Here is a 20,092-nt window from a genome sequence, read left to right as displayed (position 1 = left end):
AGCATTTCCAATTCTGTGACCTAATGTCCACAAAATTTTAGCTGCGAGATTATTCGATACATCGCTGAATTGTAATCACTGACTTTCTTAAAATCTTGGAATCTTAACATATTCCATTCATCACGGGCGGTCGGAAGTATAACTTCCCTTATATGTTCAAATCTTTCTTTCAATCCTTTCCACAGAGCCATGAGATCTTTTTCGATGAGATATTCACATTTTAAACCTTCATCGAGATGTCGACGCAAAAATATTATAGCTTTTGCTTTTTCTTGTGATGAAGATATACCATTTTCTTTAATGGTCTTGCTTAGACCTAATGACTCAAGATGCATTTCTACATCGAGAGTCCATGGCATATAATTTTTCCCCGTAATGTCGAGTGCAACAAATTCGAGCTTTGTCAAGTTTGACATGGTGGTACTAAAAAAATTATGATGCATTTTATTAGTTAATGAATATTGCAATACAAAGTAATGGATAAACAACAAATACAAGCATTAATTGTAAAAATAAAGAAAACACATGAGGAGGATATTCTCCGATAAGAACAAGATTCGTGAGTATTATAACCAAATAATTAAAAATAACTTTGTGAAAGCCATCTTCTTTTTTCTTCAAAAATTTGATGAAGAATAATTTTAGAGAAGAAGAGAAAGTTGGAGTGATTGAATATGTTTGTGAGATCATATTTATAGGGCAAAAACTAGCCGTTTTGTTACCGTTTATGACCGTTGGTGTACAAAAAATAAATGTATGTATTTGTATAATTTTATGGTAATAATATGGTGTATATGATATTAGTAATGTCTTAAATAATTATGTATATCATATCACAATATTATAATGAGGTGTCATAAGATATTTTGTTTAAAAACCTTATAGACTTTTATACTTGTCGTATCCCTTACCGGGAGTGTGGGATGTCGTCTTAACATCCTCCCAGGATTTATAACAAGTTTTTTGAAAAATTTATTTTTATTATTTATAATAACATTATATTATATAGTAAATATATAAACAATAAATAAATAAACAATAAAATAAATATTATTACTTTTGTTACCTTTTTCTTCTGTTTTGGAGCTTGGAAAAATATTGAGAACTTTTAGAGATTCGTGCTGATAACGTGTTGTGAAAAAATAAAAATTTACGGTAAAAAGTAAAAATCTCAAACTCTCAAAATTATCACACTACACACTTTATAATATTTTTCTCTCAACTCAATTGTAATTTTCTTCACAAATGAGAGATCTATTTATTGAAAGTTTTTATAAATAATCCAAAAATAAATTACATCATTACCTTCATCATCACACACAAATTTCAATATTCAACACCTAATTTTACCTAATTTTTAACATTCAAATATTCAACATTCAAATATTCAATACACACATTTTAAATATTATTTTTCAACAGTGTGTAATTTTTTTCGATATCAAATTCATCTTTATTTTATTAAATCTTCAATGTTCAAGAAAAAATCTATGGGCCTAAATTAATTTCCGGGCCAGAGCCCAAAACGTTGATTTTAAGGGCCCGTCCCATTATCTCATCACGTGGTCGAAGACGTGGCAAAACGAAATATCCGATGCCGTGAAGACGGCGTCGTATTAGTTTAGACGCCAAAGAGATTCGATTCTTCCTTTTTTTTAATGTATGACACAAAGATACTGAGGGATGGTGGGCCTAGTATTAATGTGGTTGCATGTTCTCTCCGAACCCCACCCGCTTTTTGTTGAGGCCCCCACCCCCTGCTTCCTTTCTTTGTACATTTGGCTGTCACTTATCTCATTAATTATATATATATATATATATATATTGATATGTTTTATCACGTTCAATAGATGAGTTCACATCAGAGGTTGACATAGACGTTGAGCACGACTGATGAATAGAAAATCAAAATTGTATATATATATAGTGCTTATAATCTATTTGACATCACGATCTCGGATTTAGAACGAATTTTTGGTTTAACACTCGAGTATCAAAAAAACTCTCCCAAAAATAAATGTAACAAAAATGCATTAAGCTCATTTGAAAAATTATTTCAATAAAATAGTGTGTTATGGAGAGAGGTATTTTGGAGGAAAAAAGTATATTTTATATATTTTTTTTAAAATAAAAAAGTAGTTAATGCACAATTTGTTTCAAAAATTCGAGTCAAATTCTTGATGAAATATGACTATAGAAACATTCAATGATTTCCTTTCCTTTTGTACCAGATGGATCATAGGTCTCAGGTTAAGTAAATTGAATTTTGTTTTCTTGAAATTCTATTATGAGTATGTTTGAGTGAGGGATGTATAATCAAATATATCAGAAGTTAAAATACCTGAATAAATACATTGTCCAACTAAAAAATCCAATGTTGAGATTACATTGATCATGGAAATTTCTATTTGGAATAGGTTTCACAGTAAATAAACCAAAGGGATGGTTGAGAAATTTATTAACTCATATTGTCCTTGTTTGAGACATCAAATCGTGCCAAAAAAATCACTCTACTAATTTACTTACAACTAATCTGACATCAAAGTTCCATGTTTGGAACAATCCCGTCACCTACTTAAAAAGAATATCATTCTTGGTAATCTGACATCAACATTTCATGTTTGGAACGATCACGTCACGTAAAAAGAATATCATTCTTAGTTCGTGATATTCAATCTTATAACTAAATTTTTAAAAAAAACATGATAAAAAAGAAATTAATTCAATCAATTTCTTGAAGTAAATTATATACTCCTTTAATAAAATAAAATATGAATTCCAATTGATTTTTTTTAATCATGGATTATTAAATATTTAGGCATAGTTTGGTGTACATGATAGGATAAACGTGTGATATATAATATAAGGATACGTTAAGGATATATAAGATGTAGGATATTATATTTAATATTTGGTATGATTTTAATAAGAGTGATTAAATTTATATATTAGATTGTAATTACAAAATGAACCTTATCATAATAAATTTTATAATTTCAAAGTTGTTGCTCGAGTTCATATTTCTTATCTGTTCATGCGCCGACAGTGCTTGCATGATTTATTTATTTTTACCTAATTTTATATATTATATAATATGATAATTGAGCCCTTGATTTTTTGAGTCAAATCAAATATGAATTTTTAAGGTTAATCGAGTGATACTAATAATTTTATTGAGATTTATAAAAATCATTTATATAATTATCTCGAGTTCATTTATATAATTATCATATTATATAATAAATAAAAATATTTATTTGATGAGGCGGTAAAATGAGAGAACGATAGAGTTTAAGATTTTTATATATTGAGGGCAATTAAGTCATTTGTGGTGTTTTTTATCATTAAGTTAAAATTATCACATGTCATAAAAGGGATACATTATCCTTGTATGAAACTATTTATCACGGGCCCATGATAATTCTAAAAAGGTACTAAAATATCATGGGCTTTCTAAAAATGTACCAAACGTCAATCTCTCTTATCCCATGTACCAAACTATACTTTAATGAATAAAAATTATATACTTTTGTTTACTGGTTTTTTTAAAGTTGAAAATTTGATAGTAAAGTTCACTGCTGGATCAGAAGTTTCTTCAAGAGGGTATCTCCAAAGCCTGTTCGCCATTCAGCTGCATCCGCGAGGTTGACGACCCGCCGACTCTCGCCGCCGACCCATTTCAGCTTCCACCCTTATCCATTCATTATATGTACTGACATTCAATAATTCGAAGCTTTACTCGCGAAAATGGGCGTTGATTACTATAACATCCTGAAAGTTTCAAGAGACGCTGGTGAAGAGGATATCAAGAAATCTTACAAGAGATTGGCGATGAAATGGCATCCGGACAAGAATTTCGTGAACACCCAGGAAGCGGAGGCGAAGTTCAAGCAGATATCTGAGGCTTACGATGTGTTGAGTGATCCAGAGAAGAGGCAGATCTATGACTTGCACGGAGAAGAGGGACTGAAATCTGGGTTGTATCCGCCGCCGAAAGATTGCGGCGGGGGAGGAGGAAGGGGGTTTATGTTTAATCCTAGGGACGCGGAGGATATTTTTGAGGAGTTTTTTGGCGGGTTGGATGGTGGGACAGGGAAGAGTACTGGTGTCGGCGGCGGCGGCGATACTGGTGGTGGGAGAGGAGGAGGGAAGTTGGTGAAGGCGGAGGCGATGGAGAGCAAGTTGCCGTGTAGTTTGGAGGAGCTGTACAAGGGTTCGAAGAGGAAGATGCAGATTTCAAGAATTGTTCTTGATGATAATGGGTTGGTACATTTGAGTTTCTTGCTTTGTTTGGTTAATTTTTCCCTCAATTTAAATGTAGAATTTAGCATAAACTGATATTCATCATAATTGGTAAAATCCTTACCGATCACATATGTTATGCTTGCCTTGCAATTGATTGCGAAATATTTTTTAGGATTCTTCAACTGTATTGCTGAGATTTTAAGTATGTCGAGAGGATATGAATATAATGTTGAATTGCAGAAGTTTAAAAAGTTGTGTTTTGACTATCAAATCTATTTTAGGCGTCCTATTATTTAAATCATTCATAGGACGCTCGGATTTGAATTAGCTTTGCGTTTAAGAATGATGGACATCAAACCAGTCCAGAATTAGCGGAGTTGTCCTTCTTGTAAATCTCTACGAAAGATCTACCGGAATCAACCACCTTCCTCAATCACCTGAATCAGGTTCACCATCAAAACTGAATTTCTCGTATAGATCGCACTAGAGATCTAAACGAATGAAATTCCGGTGGCGGTACGGCGGCGTTGTGGAGGAGCAGCCTTGTGTTTCCAAGAAAGGGGTGGCCGATTTCCTGAGCGAGAGTGAGATTGGGAAAAATTTTGTGGGCAAAAAATTGTCTGTAAAAGTTATGTGTGTTATTCAATTATTGATTACACATATATTAAAAGTCTATTCCTGATCTAATCAGAACTCTCATTTAATCAGGATACTGTTTTTCATTATTAAAAAACTCTCATGTATATATTTTTCTACTCTTGAAAATATCATGCATAATTAAATAAAAGTTATTTAATTTAAAATATAAATAAATATATATGTATATATGTGTGTATATGTATATTGCACTTAGTAGTCACTATTACTAATGCTATTTAATTAGTATATTCTAAATTTGCTAAATAAATAATTGTGAACTCATTATAACCACGATTGATAATCAGACAGTACTGATGTATCGAGGGTACAAATCTCGTTCACATAATGAAAAATGAAAATTTCGAAGGACAAAATATTTTACTGATCCATTTTTGTCAGCTGTCAGTTTTGTGAACTCCTTCACCAAAATATGCAGCTCTACTCTCCTCACTCAACTACCAGTTAAGCTAAATTCCACAATTTACATTACATGGAATCAACTTATAAACTCCTTTATAAGCAATCTGTTTGATCTTCGTCAAACTTTAGTCGCCAAATTCAACTATTTGAACTTAACTATCTCAACAGGAACACCTAATCAAATACTTGTGTGACCTCAATGGTTTAGGGATACAGCTAACCGTGTGTTCACAACTTCATATGATTCAGAACTTATTTGTTCTTATTCGGGCTTACTCTAATTAGCCTCATTCTTTTTATCAATCTCTTGATCAAGAACGCCATAACTAAAGTCTGATTGTATTCATCGGATCATGATAAACATGTCTAGTAGCGTCGCCCCATGATCTCTAGGTATCATTGATAGTGCCTGCAAGAACATTAAGTATAGTTATTGTATAGTACAGTCTCTTCAACTCACATAACCCGATCGAATCTGCAACCATTGGTATATTGAGAGTTGCAAATGAATTCGATAACGACGTGATATATCTTTGAGTAATAATAGTGACATGATATGCTCAATTGAAGAAACCCCTTACCACAATGCACATGTCTTACTCTGGCAAGAGATTCTTTGCACTATTAACTCATCAAATAACATATGATATCTTCACTCGTGGATGAGCGGTGAATCTCCGACTACAACGTATTGATTCATACGTATTTCAAAATTACACCCAACCTCACCATCTGATAACCCTCAACAGAGTCGGTAAACGGATCAAAGTGCATGCTAGTATATAGAGCCTCTACGTTATCTCTGGTCAAATGACTAATGGTGTACAAACATAACCGCAGACTTTTCCATTGAATAAGTGATAACCACTTAGAAATTTTGAGGAAGAGCTTTTCAATACATCATCAAATTATCATTCATTTGTATGAATGGACATCTTCATGCCTTTATCAATTAAACATGACTTTTATATCACAGATGCTAATCTCAAGCTCAAGCGACTTTTATCCTTATTTTATGCGGCTGAATCAACTAAGAAACAGTTTAGAATAAACAATACGTTTCCTAATGAGTTTCATGATATTATGTTGAGAGGCAGACCTCATGGTACCTATCGCATATTCAAGTATTTTATCTATGCAGCTTGCATTGGTATATAGAAAAATTAAATATAATAATTGGATAAAATTGTAAAATATTATTAAAATAAATATTGTTTTTACATAAGAGTCAATAAAGTACAAACCACAAGTTGACTCGCTGGACACCTACTCTAACATAACAATCCAGAGACTAATTGATGTAATCGAATTCGCAGTTGTATTTAGGGGTGATGCAGATGTATCACTGTTTAATTGTGTCTACTTTGTTGCGCTGAAACAGAAGAGACCTCTAGCCTGCAATTTTGTGTAAAATCTTTACTATATGTTTTAGCATTGTGCTTTGTCAAATAGAGTTAATTATGGATATGTCCAATCATATTTGTCGGGCAAAATGGTTAGTGAGGCTGAGTCTTTGCGATGTGACACAAGCTATGGCACAGTGCTCTCTTGTGTAACCAAGATGCGAGGTGGATTTGTTACATTATCTTATCACAGACCCTCTGTGAGTTATTTAGATTGTGTGGTTCTATCTTTCGTGAAGTTGGTCATCTATTCTGGTTGGTCAAAGTGAATTAACTATTTGAACAAGAAAAATCGCCTTTAACTTCATGATTTTAGCAGATTTCATTTCTTTTTGTTAGTTCTGAACTTCATTTTCTGTTATTTCACATGACTACTTACTAGATACCTCATGCTTGATGACTCGATTTGTGAGGCATGTTTCTAAACATAATTAAAAGTGATATATTTTAAATGAAATGTAAAGAATGCATTCAACAACCTAACAAATGTTAAGATTTGAGTGCTTCTTGATTAGATCAAAATTATCAAAGCTCTTTTTCCTCATCCTGCTATTGAATTTCTTTGGTTATTACTAATGTGGAGTCATAACTGCAGAAAGCCTAGCACAATTGAAGAAGTATTGACTATTCATATTAAACCTGGTTGGAAGAAGGGTACAAAGATAACTTTTCCCGAGAAAGGGAACCACGAACCGGGTCACACCCCTGGAGACCTCATCTTTGTAATAGACGAAAAGCTGCATTCTATCTTTAAAAGGGATGGCAATGATCTACTTGTCAATAAGAAAATCTCCCTACTCGATGCTCTAACAGGCAACACTCTCAACTTAACAACTTTAGATGGACGAGATTTGGCTGTTTCAGTATCAGATATCATCAAACCAGGCAAAGAAATTGTGATCCAAAATGAAGGAATGCCCATATCTAAAGAACCTGCTAAGAATGGAAATTTAAGGATCAAATTTGATGTCAAGTTCCCATCAAGGCTTAGTTCGGACCAAAAATCAGATCTAAGGAGGGTGTTAGGCAGGACTGCTGAATAATGCTCGATTCAGTTGGAAGGTAACTTATCATAATCTCCAGTCAACGAAGTCGAACTAGGTGTATATACTTAACGTTTTCAGACTAGATTCTTTATTGTTCATAGTAGAAGTAGATTGAGTTGTTTATTTTACTATTTAAAATTGTTTTGACCTGAACTTAGCTGCTAATTCAACTGGGTGACAACTTTTTTGTGATTGTTGTGAAAACATGTAAATTCAGCAACTTCTCCTTAATCAATGTGGATCTTAGACGATTACTTTATACCAACTTTACTTGAATTCGCGACATTTGCGAAAACGCATTTGTATTCAAGATCCAAGAATTTCAATAGAACAACCAGCTTGCTTGTGTGAGTTGCTTCATCTTTTTTCAGGAGGGATGAAATGGACACGAGAGGAGCGGGTTGGTCTCACTGAACCAAATTTGGCACTGCCATAAAATAAAGCTTTTTCAAAACTTCATTCCCTCTCTTTATAAATATAAAAGTTGACATTGGCTTACAGTGTCTTTAAAGTATTCACTTATAGCTTTAGCTAAAGAATCATTTAACATTTTAATCTAAAAGTGCAACTTTTGTGAGTAACATGTAAATATCTGACCCTACTTGGTTGGTGATGCAGTGGTTTCCTAAAAAGACCATCAAACTTGAACAGAATATCTAAGTGATAGTAATTTTGAAACTAGAAGGTAAATATGGCAATATTTTTGTGGTCCAACCTATTTTAAAATGCGGGTAAATCAAAATACGGGAGACGAGAGATGTAGTTTTTCATGACTCCAAATATCACTTTAGAATCACATATATTCGATGCCCAAAAGTTCAAAGTCAGTCTAAATTTTAGCCATTCAAAGTGTGGAGTCTATTCGAAGACCGAATCGGACCAACTTTAAAAGAAACCTTTTGTATAAAACAAGCATCAATATCTTGTTTGGTAGTTGGTACGATATGGCATAAACTCAATCTTGTAGGCGAATCGATGTGATGATAAAGGTTTGTCTCATATCTTCGTGAAGAGGGCGAGGATTGCATTACGTGTGTGTTTTGCTAAAAATTTAATTTAATTTTTTACTCTATAAAAGTTCAATAAATAATCACTCATCGTTCCATCTACTGAACCAAACAATGCTAAACAGAAAGATAAATATTTATCCTTTCCATTCATTGGGCCATGACAAAAGTGCCAAGAGTTCTACAAAGAACACCGCTTTCATACCATCCAATCATAAAGAAAATGACCTCAGAAGGAAAAACACCCAAAAGGCCAAGAAACCACATCACTAACCATTACATAGGCTCAAGACGCTGCTGGGATGTGCCCGGCATGACCTGCAGAAGCATGGTAATTGTAGTTATTGTTGCCCATTCCCCTGCCCCCTCGACCTCTATGATTGTAGTGGTTCCTCGGGTAATAACTGCCTGGTTGATCATAAAATTGGCATCGTCCATTCTGATAGCTTCCCCTCCCATTGCCTCGTCCACCACGACCACCATTAGTGTACCCTCTGCGCCCGCCGCCGCGACCACCTCTATTGTTCCTGTAAGCCCTGTGAGTAACATGCTGCTGCTCGTTCAAATCCAGATCACTAGGGTCTTGATCCACTTCTGTTTCTGGTATTACCTCATCTGTTTGAACCTGAACTTCAGGTGCATTTTCAAGCTCTGGTCCTCCCTAAAAGCAAGATAAATATTCTAGTTGAATTATTATTGTTATTACAATAACATTAAGGAATTCACAAAAATTATTGGGAGAGGAGGATTTTGACTTCCTCCACGTGATTCCAATCTTCTAACAAGAGAAAAACAAACTACCTGATGAAATTCTTCAACTGGTTCAGTTATATCATTGTAGATTTCATGGCTATGGGAATTTGACGAGTCCTCTTCCTGGAAGAGACAAGAATACCAAAGGACAACAAATAAAGGAACAGGTGAAGTGACGTCCAAATAATATAAGACACAATCATTAAGGTTCACATAGAACTAGCAACTGGCAATGCAAATCATATGATTAAGGTACACATAGAACTAGCAACTGGCAGTCTGGCAATGCAAATCATATGACCATTTCGTGCTTTTGAACATGGGTTTTAGTAAATTACAAATCCTAGTGTATACTGTAGGAATATATAAAGCCGATTGCTCAGGAGTAATTTGTGTCGAAGATTCTATTCTAGGTCCTATAATGTTTTGAAGTCATCACAGTTTTGCATAGGTTTGTCAGCATGATCTACTGGAAGACAAAATAAGCTATTTCCATCGCACTTTCACTTTTGATCAGTTTAGAATGTATGCACAATAATGACAATATCAATATTTGATTGGAGAGTCTACTGATGTGGAAAAAAGACAGTAGAGAAAGGAACTTAAAACTTAATCATGATATCCAGAATGCAGATAAAACTGACAATTATTAAGAATCCTAAAAATTTAAGCTTTCAGAAGCAAAGTCTACAAGAACTGGTATGAACAGCCAGAAAAATTGATCTATGTCACAAAGCTACATGAAGATCAGGTATCATGGTTCGAAAAAATGAAGTGTCATTAGAAAGTGGTGCATCAATTATAATAACAGAACACAGTTCGTTTAAACACACTTCGAAGACAATCCATTAAAACCTATTGTTTATCAAGCATAATTCATGCAAAACCCAACCAAATCGAAACAGCAGGAACCAAATGCAACTAAATCTAAATTACCTGTAGCTGATACTCCGAAGCCGAGCCATCCACGGGGGAAGTCACACTGACAGGAACCACTGACCCATGAACTGGGATCTGAAAAGATATATAATTGTCAGCAGCAGCAGCCACGTCAACAGTAGCCTTGATAGCTGGAGTAGTTGTAAAGTATTCCGAAGCCATAATTTTATCCAGCTTCTCCCTCAAGCCAGCATCTAAACGACAACCATAGTTGAGAAAATTCAAAGGAAAATGATACGACTAAGTCAATACTTGATGCCAAGGCATTTACTATGCTAAAAAAATAAGACCTTTCAAGTATCACCAACAAACTGAGATCACATGCGCCGGGGTTGGGGGGCATCTGACAACTGTGGACATGTTAACCCCAACTCCTTTCTTCATCATAAAAAATCACAAAATAGCACCTTGGAAGACACGATATGGGTACAAGATGCTACAGAAGTAATCAACCATATGCAAGTAGATTCACTGTAGGCATGCACACTTAATGCTTATCGAGATTTCAGAATACTGGATCTTCCTAGGCTTCACAAAAAAAGGAATTCTATTTCCCAAAAGAAATCTTCAACTTTAAAAGTTCCAGAAAACACACCCCCTCAAGCATCATGGGAAAATAACAAATACAACATGCGAGTTATTATTATCAAAGAAACCAATGAAGGAGCACAATAAAAGCATTTGTACTCAAACACACGAGAGTTCTGTTCCTAAAATGTCTCAGACCAGACAAACGAGTGACTTGCAAGCATAATAAACATTATTCCTAGGACACATTTATCTATAAACATAAGAAATGAAGTAAATTAACAAATGTAGAATGTACAATTGAATGATAAGACATACATCTTATCAATTGCACAAAAGGCACAAAAAAGGGCACCTAGCTTTATGGGGACTCAAGTGAACATTTTCAGGGGATCAACAATAAAGAATTTGGCTATAATTTCCAAATGTTCTAAAATTTATGGAAAAAAATCATCAAGCCCCGGAATTGAGGGGATTCCAGCGACCCCTCACACTATTCTACCACAACCCTTGACCAGAATCATACTAAACAAATAACAGAACCATGCATCCACATTCCATGCAGTATAACCATTAACAAAGACTGCATCTCCTCTCTATGCAGGAAAGACTTCATAAAAAACGAGGGGGATTCGGCAGACTCCAAGCAGCCTGCAAGCCAGAGCTCTTCTACTTTTGAGAACAAGCATATCCACCACATATGAACTTTTAAATTTTCAACCACACAAGTATCAAAAGAAAAGAAAGAAAGCTACACACACGTACAATGACATAGATACGGATTGCAGATAGAAGGAAACAAATATGATAAAAGAAAATTAGTGTAGTGTCCATACAAGTGATATCCACATTGGGTTCAATGCGCTGTTCCGAATTCGCAAGCCAGAGCTTAGCATGCTCGACACATTTTTCCAGTGCGTTCTTGTGCGGCAAATTTGAGTTAAACGGCCGTGAAATCAGCGAACTTCCGAGCATCGAAATCAAATCCAAATCCCATTCTTTGAGGGGTACACCGGAGGCATCATCATCTGTCACATAATCATACGTCAAGCAGGAGCTCCTCTCATGAGACCTTGTAATCATGTTGTCGTGCGCCCTCATCAGCGTCTGAACATCGAAAACACTCCCAAAATAGAGCAATCTGAGTAGATCCGAAACGCCCCCGTTCCCTTCCTTCACATCGGGCTCCAGAACTTCTTCCTCGCGACTATCTTCAGTCCCCAGACTTTGCTCCTTCTCCAAGGCCATAGAAATTTCTTGACCAAGCGCTTCCAAAAGAGGTTGACGAAGCTTCTCAAGCTCGTCAATCCCCGCCAGAACGGAGGGTTTGGACCTCAGGGTCTCGTCTTGCTCCTTGTTTAGGATTTTTCCCTGAGACACAGATTCCTCCATCTGTGCTATGCGGTTCAACTTCTTTCGCATGGCTCTGAGGCGTTTGTTGATAACATTAAGAACCGGACCATCGTTGGTTGAGTCGGCCAAGGAGGATGCCGTCACTGCCGCCATTTCGAGTTCAAATTGAGGGGGAAATAGGAGATAATCTAGGGTTCCTTCCGCCGGAACGGCTGAATCAGGAGGCTGAAGCGGGGGTTTGGGGAGGCAGAAGCGGCGGCTGAGGGGTTTAGAGTGGAGAGAGAGAGAGAGAGGGGAGAGCGGTTTATCGGGATTTATCAGTGTGATTATTGTAGGCCGGCCAAATATTTTTGTAAATAAATATTTAATTTTTATGTTTTATAAAAAATAAAATAAAGACATTAATTGTAATTAGAGCACAAGATTTTTATTTTTACATAAATATTTAATTTTCACGTTTTACAAGAAATATAATCAACTCATTAGCAAATAGAGCACACACTGGTTGGTCTACCCAACATATGGGTCGACCCAAGCTAATTTCAATATAGACGGTATTTATCGATACAGTAGCCAAAAATCGGTATACCGAATATATTGGTAAGAACAGTATGAATTATATATCATACCGAAATTTCGGCACAATATCGGTATCTGTTTTTCCGGTACTGAAATTTTCGGTACGGTACACGGTTTTTTTAAAAAAATCAGTATACTGTGCTGAACCAGCCCTATGTCTATTGCAAAGGGTAACTCAATTCAATTATTTGTTTGTGCCTTTGTGCAATAAGTAGTGTATGTATCTATTTTAATTGTCTTCATATTTTATAGAAATGGAAGGAAACAGCGGCGATGAACAATCATACATTCCCCAAGTTAGAGACAATCAGAAGCCAAAAATAGGGATGAAATTCGAATCTTTAGAGGACACATTTTCGTTCTATAAACAATATGCACGAGAATCCGGTTTTAGTGCAAGAATGAGTAATAGCAAAAAAATTAAGAAAACAAACGAAGTTATCTGGAAAAAATTTATATGCTTTAAAGAAGGACATACAGATGAAATCAGATGGAGTAAACAAGCAAAAAGTGATGAACCAATAAAGGAAAGACTCCTGATGGGACTGTCACTGAATAGTTCACATCGAGTCCAATTGACTTGACATCCAAATGATTAACGAACGTCTTCGAGATAAAAGAGTGTGTGGCCCCGGAATCTATCAATGCCTTCGTGGCTACTCTCTTTATAAAGATATTTCCTGAGAGGCGTTAGCACAACACACAAAAACTTATAGCTCGTGGTTAGATTAGAACTGGATGTAAGTCAAAGATTTCAGTTGTGAAGGAACAAACTGGTCTTGGTTGGGTTGTTAGTACCTTCATAGAAAGTCATAATCATCAACTGTCAACTCCTTCAAAGGTGCGTTTGTTACGCTCACATCGTATTGTTTCTGCATAAAAAAAGCACCGAGTCAACAGTTTGCATAAGCAAATGTACCCACTTGTCAACAAATGCGATTGTTTGAAATAGATTCTGAAGGGCCTGAACATGTAGGTTGCACAGAAAGAGATATGAGAAACTCTGAGAAAACTCTTAGGGATGAGAATAAGGGTATCGATGCCGAAACATTGATTGATTTCTTTGAGTCTGAGAAAGACAAAAGTTCAACTTTCTTCTTTGATTACAAGATTGATTCAGAAAATAGACTTAGTCGATGTTTTTGGGCATATCTTGCATCAAGGAGGGCGTATAATATATTTGGTGATGTAGTGGTGTTTGATACAACGTACAACACAAACAAATATAGCATGATTTTCGCACCATTTGTAGGAGTTAATCATTATCATCATACCATTGTTTTTTGTAGTGGATTTTTGAGTGATGAGAAAACTGATTCTTTTGTTCGGTTGCTTAATAAGTTTCTAGAAGTCATGTCTAAAGGTGCACCAAACTTGATCATTACTGACTAGGATCCTGCTATGACGAAAGCCATAGCTCAAGTTTTCCTTAAAACAATACATCGATATTGCTTGTTGCACATTCTAAACAAATTCCCAGATAAATTGAACCCGGGGACTTTCCGTGACAACTATCAAAGCATAAAGAACGTCATTGTACATTGTACAACATCTATTTAATTTGAGAGATCATGGGAAGATGTTATGAATTGTGCTAACTTGGTACAAAATTATTGGCTGTCATTGATGTATGAGTTGCGACATAAGTGGGTGTCGGCTTATTTCAACCATGTATTTTCTGCAGGGATGTCAAGTAGTCAGATATCTGAAAGTTCACATGCCTTTTTCAAGAGGTACGTCTCTAGTAAGAATTCATTGATGGATTTTATAATTCGTTTCAATAAGACACTTTGACACCAACGACACAATGAGTTAGTTGCGGAATATACTGATATGAACGAGCAGACAAAGCTAAAATCTATTTGGCCAATGGAATTGCAAATGGTGAATGTGTACATGGAAAACAATTGGTTGGAGTTTCAAAATTAAATTAGTCAGAGTCATGGTTATTATGTGCAACAAGCATCTATGACAATTGAGTTTGGGTTTACAATGTCATGAATTTTCAAGGATCTTCTTCTTCCAAACCTAGGTTGCTTACGCATGACATACAAAAAGACGATATATCATGTAGTTGTATGAAATTTCAATCTGAGGGTATTCCGTGCAGGCATATGTTAGTATTTTTTCATATCAACCAAGTGTTCCACTTGCCTGATCAGTATATACTCAAACAGTAGACAAAAGATGGGTACACGATTCTTCTTTTATGGTATGAGAAATGCCTATAAATAGCGGTGATTGAGGTCTCTAAGCACACACCTCAGAAAAGAAAATTATACACCATCTATAGAGAGCGTGGAGTGCTTAAAAAGCTTCAATCAGAGGAAAATCAGAAAAGTTTCAAATTTTTCAATGGCTGGAGGTAACACTCGATTTATTTTCGCATATTGATTATCATGTTTATATACGTGCAGAAACATGATTTTTAGAAAAATTATGACATTTGGTATCAGAGTCGTGATACATCTGTCTTAAAATTTTGTTTTCATTTTTTGAAAATCCGATATCATGAAATTTTGAAAAATTTCTTTCTGAAATTTGTTTAAGAAGCTGAAGATCGGATATCATAAACTTTAAGAAATTGATTTCTGAAAGTTTACGTAAAAATGGAATTTTGGATATCATAAATTAAAAAAAAAATTAGCTGAAAAATTTCTTCGGAGAAATTTGTTCTCGATTGCACCTTGAAGTTCTTCTTTGAAGTCTTGAAGATGATAATATTCGGTTTCTGATTTTTCAAAAAATAAAATTTGAGAACATAAATTTTCATTACGAAAGTTTCTGAAAATTTTATTTTGAACGAAAGAATAAAGAAGAAGAAGAAGAAGAAAGTTTGCAATTTGTGATTGTAGGCAACTGAATTCGTAAGCTAAATGAAAAAAAATCATGCAATTATGAAGACATACCTCATTGAATACCAGCAAAGAATTGTCGACAATCAATTCAAATTTTTTATTTTATTTTATTTTATTTTAAAAATATGGGACCCACACAATTTGACAATTGCTTGCAATTGTCGATAATAAAAAATTTATTTATTTTATTATTTTTAATAATAATAATAAATTAATTAATTAATTAATGTGTAATTAAGTTATATGTATAATTTAGTATACATTTAGCATTTGGTTAAATAATTTGTACACATTAAAATAATTCCAAAATCGATGTAATTTTCAAATACATCTTTAGAAATTATTTTTGCATGTTAGATATAATATCAAAAATTATGGATAAATATTTGATGTGTACATACAAATTCAATATTATTTTCATTTATTTGCAATAAGTACTAATTTTATTTATTTATTTTTTATTTTTTAAATAATAAATAAAATAATAAATAAATAAATAATGATTAATGTGTTATTAAGTTATATGTATGATTCACTATACATATAGCATTTGGTTAAATAATTTGTACACATTAAAATAATTTCAAGTTCGACGTAATTTTTAATACATGTTTAGAAATTATTTTTGCATGTTAGATATAATGTCAAATATTATGGACAAGTTTTTGATGTGTACATACAAATTTAATATTATGTTTGCATTTATTCTTGAAATTTAAAATGTAAATAATATTGAAAAATAATTGGTACACCAATATTCACATTGTGTTCATATTAAATTATATTAAGTTTTTTATAATTTGAAATAAAAATATCAAGTAAGATGTGAATATAATATTATAAAATATTTCAGATGTTCACAAATGAACAAATAATCATCACTTTATCACTACTCTGATAAAAGAGAAAAACTGATGAGAAGTCCACATTTTTATGTAAATGTGATCCTTACTTTATCACTACTCTAATTGAAGAGAAAAACTGATGGGGAAGTATTTGTTCATATTAAGTAAAAATGTGAATATAAAGTTATTTAATTAAAAAAATTTTGCTTATAAAGATTCACATAAATGTGGATAATTAAAGTGAATAATAATTATAAGGTGATATGAAAAAACATGATTTGTGGGAGTTCTTCATAGATCGGTTTAAATTGCCTTGACTTGCCACTGATCTCCCTGAGGAATATTGCTCTGACTAGGAGTTAGGTATTTAAAGGGCCTTAGCACTACCTATCTTTCCTGGGAGCACTCTTGGAAAATGTTGATTATGTTACTAAATAATTATTATATAAAGTATTAAAGTAAGGCCAAAATTTTGTATGATGAACTGCATAATTTTAAATAATTGAGGAATAGCCACAACATCCTTAATTATGGAAAACTATGCATTAAGTGGATTTGGATCACATAATGGACATCAATTGTAATTAATTATATAAACATAATAAATTTTACCCCACATGGATTTTTATTATATTTATATAACTAATTAGGTTAAAATATCAAATTATATTTTTCTTAATTTACACGCATGAGTTAAGAAAAATATATTTTCATAGTTTTATAATAAAGTTACAGAAAAATCTTATTGAATTAAAATTTTAGCCCACATACAAATTGTAGGACCGAGCGCTTACCGCTTTACCAAGAGCTATAGTTGGTGGTAATGGTGCAACTCAAATCTTTTAAACCGCACAGCAGCATAAGCATCACGGTTCGATCACTCTACCAAGTAAGGACAATTACTGCACCCAACAATCTCCCTCCCAATAATTGCACTCCTTGCAATCAATGGGAATCGAACCCGTGACCTTAGCTCTGATACCAATTGTAGGACCGAGCTCTTACCGCTTTACCAAGAGCTATAGCTGGTGGTAATGGTGCAACTCAAATATTTTAAACCGCACAGCAGCACAAGCACCACGGTTCGATCGCTCTACCAAGCAAGGACAATTATTGCACCCAACACAAATTTTATGTCACTAGATTTTTAAAACATGAATTGCATTGGTAAAACATGATATTGTCTCAAAAATTTTATGCATATGATATTTTGTGCAGTTATGCAACTTGCGAGTTTTTCAGATATGAAATGTGACATTCCCGAACTGAAGGGCGATAATTATAAAATATGGAAAGAAAGAATTCTTCTTCAATTGAAGTGGATGGATATTGATTATGCTATACGGAAAGACGAACCATCTGCTATTACTGAAAACAGCATTCCGGATGATGTTGATCTTTATGAAAAATGGGAGCGATCTAATCGACTTTGCGTAATGTTCATAAAGACGAAAATCTCTGTTGGTATGCGTGGTTCTGTCGACCAGCATAATTATGTTAAAGAATTACTGAAAGTTATTGATGAACAGTTTCAGTTTTAAGATAAGGCACTTGCCAGCACCCTAATTATGGAATTCTCTTCATTAAGGCTCACTAGTGTGAGAGGTGTGCGAGAGCACATAATGAAAATGCAGGACATAGCGGCTCGACTAAAGATACTAGAAGTGGAAATGTCTGAAACTTTTCTTGTGCACTACATTTTATGCACTCTTCCACAACAATATGGACCCTTCAAAATTTCCTACAACACACATAAGGATAAATTTTCAATCAATGAATTAATGACTATGTGTGTTCAAGAGGAAGGAAGATTGTTAATGGAAACGAGTGATAATGTATTTATGACTACACAAGAAAACTATAAGAAGCAAGCCAAAGTCAAGGGAAAAGGGAAAGGAATAATTCCATCTCAACCTGACATCAAGAAAGAATCCAAGTATTTTTTCTGTAAAAAGACGGGACACGTGAAGAAGGATTGCAATAAATTTAAGGACTGGCTTGAAAAAAAAGGTATTCATACTTCATTTGTCTGTTATGAATCTAATATGGTTGATATGATTTATAACACATGGTGGATTGATTTTGGTTCTACAATCCATGTTATAAATATCTTGCAGGGTATGCAAAACCTAAGGAAGCCAATAGAAAATGAACGGAGCATCTATTCAGGAAACAAGATGTCTTCGCACGTGGAGGCTATTAGGATTTGCTGCCTTATATTGGATAGTGGTTTTATTTTAAAATTGAAAAAGACATTTTATGTTCCTAGTTGTTCTAGGAATTTAATTTCAGTTTCAAAACTTGTACCCCTTGGTTATTCATTTCAGTTTTTGGATAAATCAATAAATTTGTTTTATAAATCAAATCTTATTGGAAATGGTACAATGGTTGATGGTCTTTTCTCTATTTCTTTACAAAATAATAACACCACTATGAATATTCAATGAGATATTAAAAGAGGTGTTATAAATGAATATTCCTATATATTGTGGTACAAGAAATTGGGACACATCTTCATAGAGAGAATTAAAATATTAGTAAATGATGGAGTACTCTGTACTTTAGATTTTACTGATTTTGAGACTTGTGTGGACTGTATTAAGGGAAAGCAAACCAATAAGTCTAAAAAGAGTGCCAAGAGGAGTGGAGAAATATTAGAAATCATACATTCAGATATTTGTTGTCCAGATATGGACATGCAGAGTCCGAAATACTTCATCTCCTTCATTGATGATTATTCACGATACATGTATATCTACATGCTTCATAATAAAAACGAAACACTTGAAGCCTTTAAAGTTTTTAAGGCAGAAGTGGAGAAGCAATGTGATAAACAAATTAAGATCGTGAGAACATATAGAGGTGGAGAATATTACGGTAGATACACTGAGAATGGACAAGCACCTGGTCCGTTTGCGAAGTTTCTCCAAGAACATGTTTTTGCCAATATACTATGCTTGGTTCTCCGGACCAAAATAGCGTAGCTGAGAGGAGAAACCGAACATTATTGGACATTGTGAGGAGCATGTTTAGTAGCTCTAAACTTCCTAAATCCTTGTGGACTGAAGCTCTTAAGACAGCTTTGTATATATTAAACCGAGTTCCAACTAAGGCTGTCCCAAAGACGTCATTTGAGTTATTAAAAGATTGAAAACCGAGTTTGCAACATATACGCGTTTGGGTCTGTCCTTATGAAATAAGAGTTTACAATCCACATGAAAAGAAACTGGACCCAAGAACTATAATTGGATATTTCATTGGGTATGCCGAAAAATCCAAATGTTACAGATTCTATTGTCCATCTCACAACACTAGAATTGTGGAATCAAGAAATGCAAAATTTTTTGAGAATAATTTGATTAGTGGGAGTGATCATTCAAATGACATATTTCTTGAGAAAGATCACATTGATTCACAACCCTCTTATTCAAATGATAGATTGGTCGTTATTCACACACTTAAGACCAAATGGGTGTT

The 20,092-nt window shown here is 34.0% G+C and overlaps 2 protein-coding genes across 2 annotated transcripts; one reads left to right on the top strand and one right to left on the bottom strand.

The window, feature by feature from the left end:
- Positions 1 to 3,600: 3,600 nt before the first annotated feature.
- Positions 3,601 to 7,771, top strand: LOC140963767 (uncharacterized). The gene is made up of 2 exons (XM_073423156.1): positions 3,601 to 4,262; positions 7,303 to 7,771. Exons 1-2 carry the CDS (start codon positions 3,748 to 3,750, stop codon positions 7,748 to 7,750), a joined length of 963 nt encoding a protein of 320 aa, XP_073279257.1. The 5' UTR covers positions 3,601 to 3,747; the 3' UTR covers positions 7,751 to 7,771.
- A 1,107-nt stretch (positions 7,772 to 8,878) lies between these two features.
- LOC140964478 (uncharacterized) lies at positions 8,879 to 12,653 on the bottom strand. The gene is made up of 4 exons (XM_073424306.1): positions 11,817 to 12,653; positions 10,450 to 10,646; positions 9,562 to 9,636; positions 8,879 to 9,421 (listed from the first exon to the last, which is right to left on the bottom strand). Exons 1-4 carry the CDS (start codon positions 12,484 to 12,486, stop codon positions 9,047 to 9,049), a joined length of 1,317 nt encoding a protein of 438 aa, XP_073280407.1. The 5' UTR covers positions 12,487 to 12,653; the 3' UTR covers positions 8,879 to 9,046.
- Positions 12,654 to 20,092: the final 7,439 nt, after the last annotated feature.

The sequence above is a fragment of the Primulina huaijiensis genome, chromosome 18 (genome assembly GCF_012295235.1).
Source record: "Primulina huaijiensis isolate GDHJ02 chromosome 18, ASM1229523v2, whole genome shotgun sequence".
Lineage (NCBI taxonomy): Eukaryota > Viridiplantae > Streptophyta > Magnoliopsida > Lamiales > Gesneriaceae > Primulina > Primulina huaijiensis.
This window is presented reverse-complemented; position numbering and strand designations above follow the sequence as displayed.

What these genes read in the sequence shown, in the direction of transcription:
- LOC140963767 (XM_073423156.1), top strand. Translation starts at nt 3,748, where the DNA reads ATGGGCGTTGATTACTATAACATCCTGAAAGTTTCAAGAGACGCTGGT. An exon ending in ATTGTTCTTGATGATAATGG is followed by an intron (nt 4,263 to 7,302) that starts GTTGGTACATTT and finishes TCATAACTGCAG; the next exon opens with AAAGCCTAGCACAATTGAAG.
- LOC140964478 (XM_073424306.1), bottom strand. Translation starts at nt 12,486, where the DNA reads ATGGCGGCAGTGACGGCATCCTCCTTGGCCGACTCAACCAACGATGGT. An exon ending in ACCCAATGTGGATATCACTT is followed by an intron (nt 10,647 to 11,816) that starts GTATGGACACTA and finishes GTTGTCGTTTAG; the next exon opens with ATGCTGGCTTGAGGGAGAAG. An exon ending in CAGTTGAAGAATTTCATCAG is followed by an intron (nt 9,422 to 9,561) that starts GTAGTTTGTTTT and finishes TCTTGCTTTTAG; the next exon opens with GGAGGACCAGAGCTTGAAAA.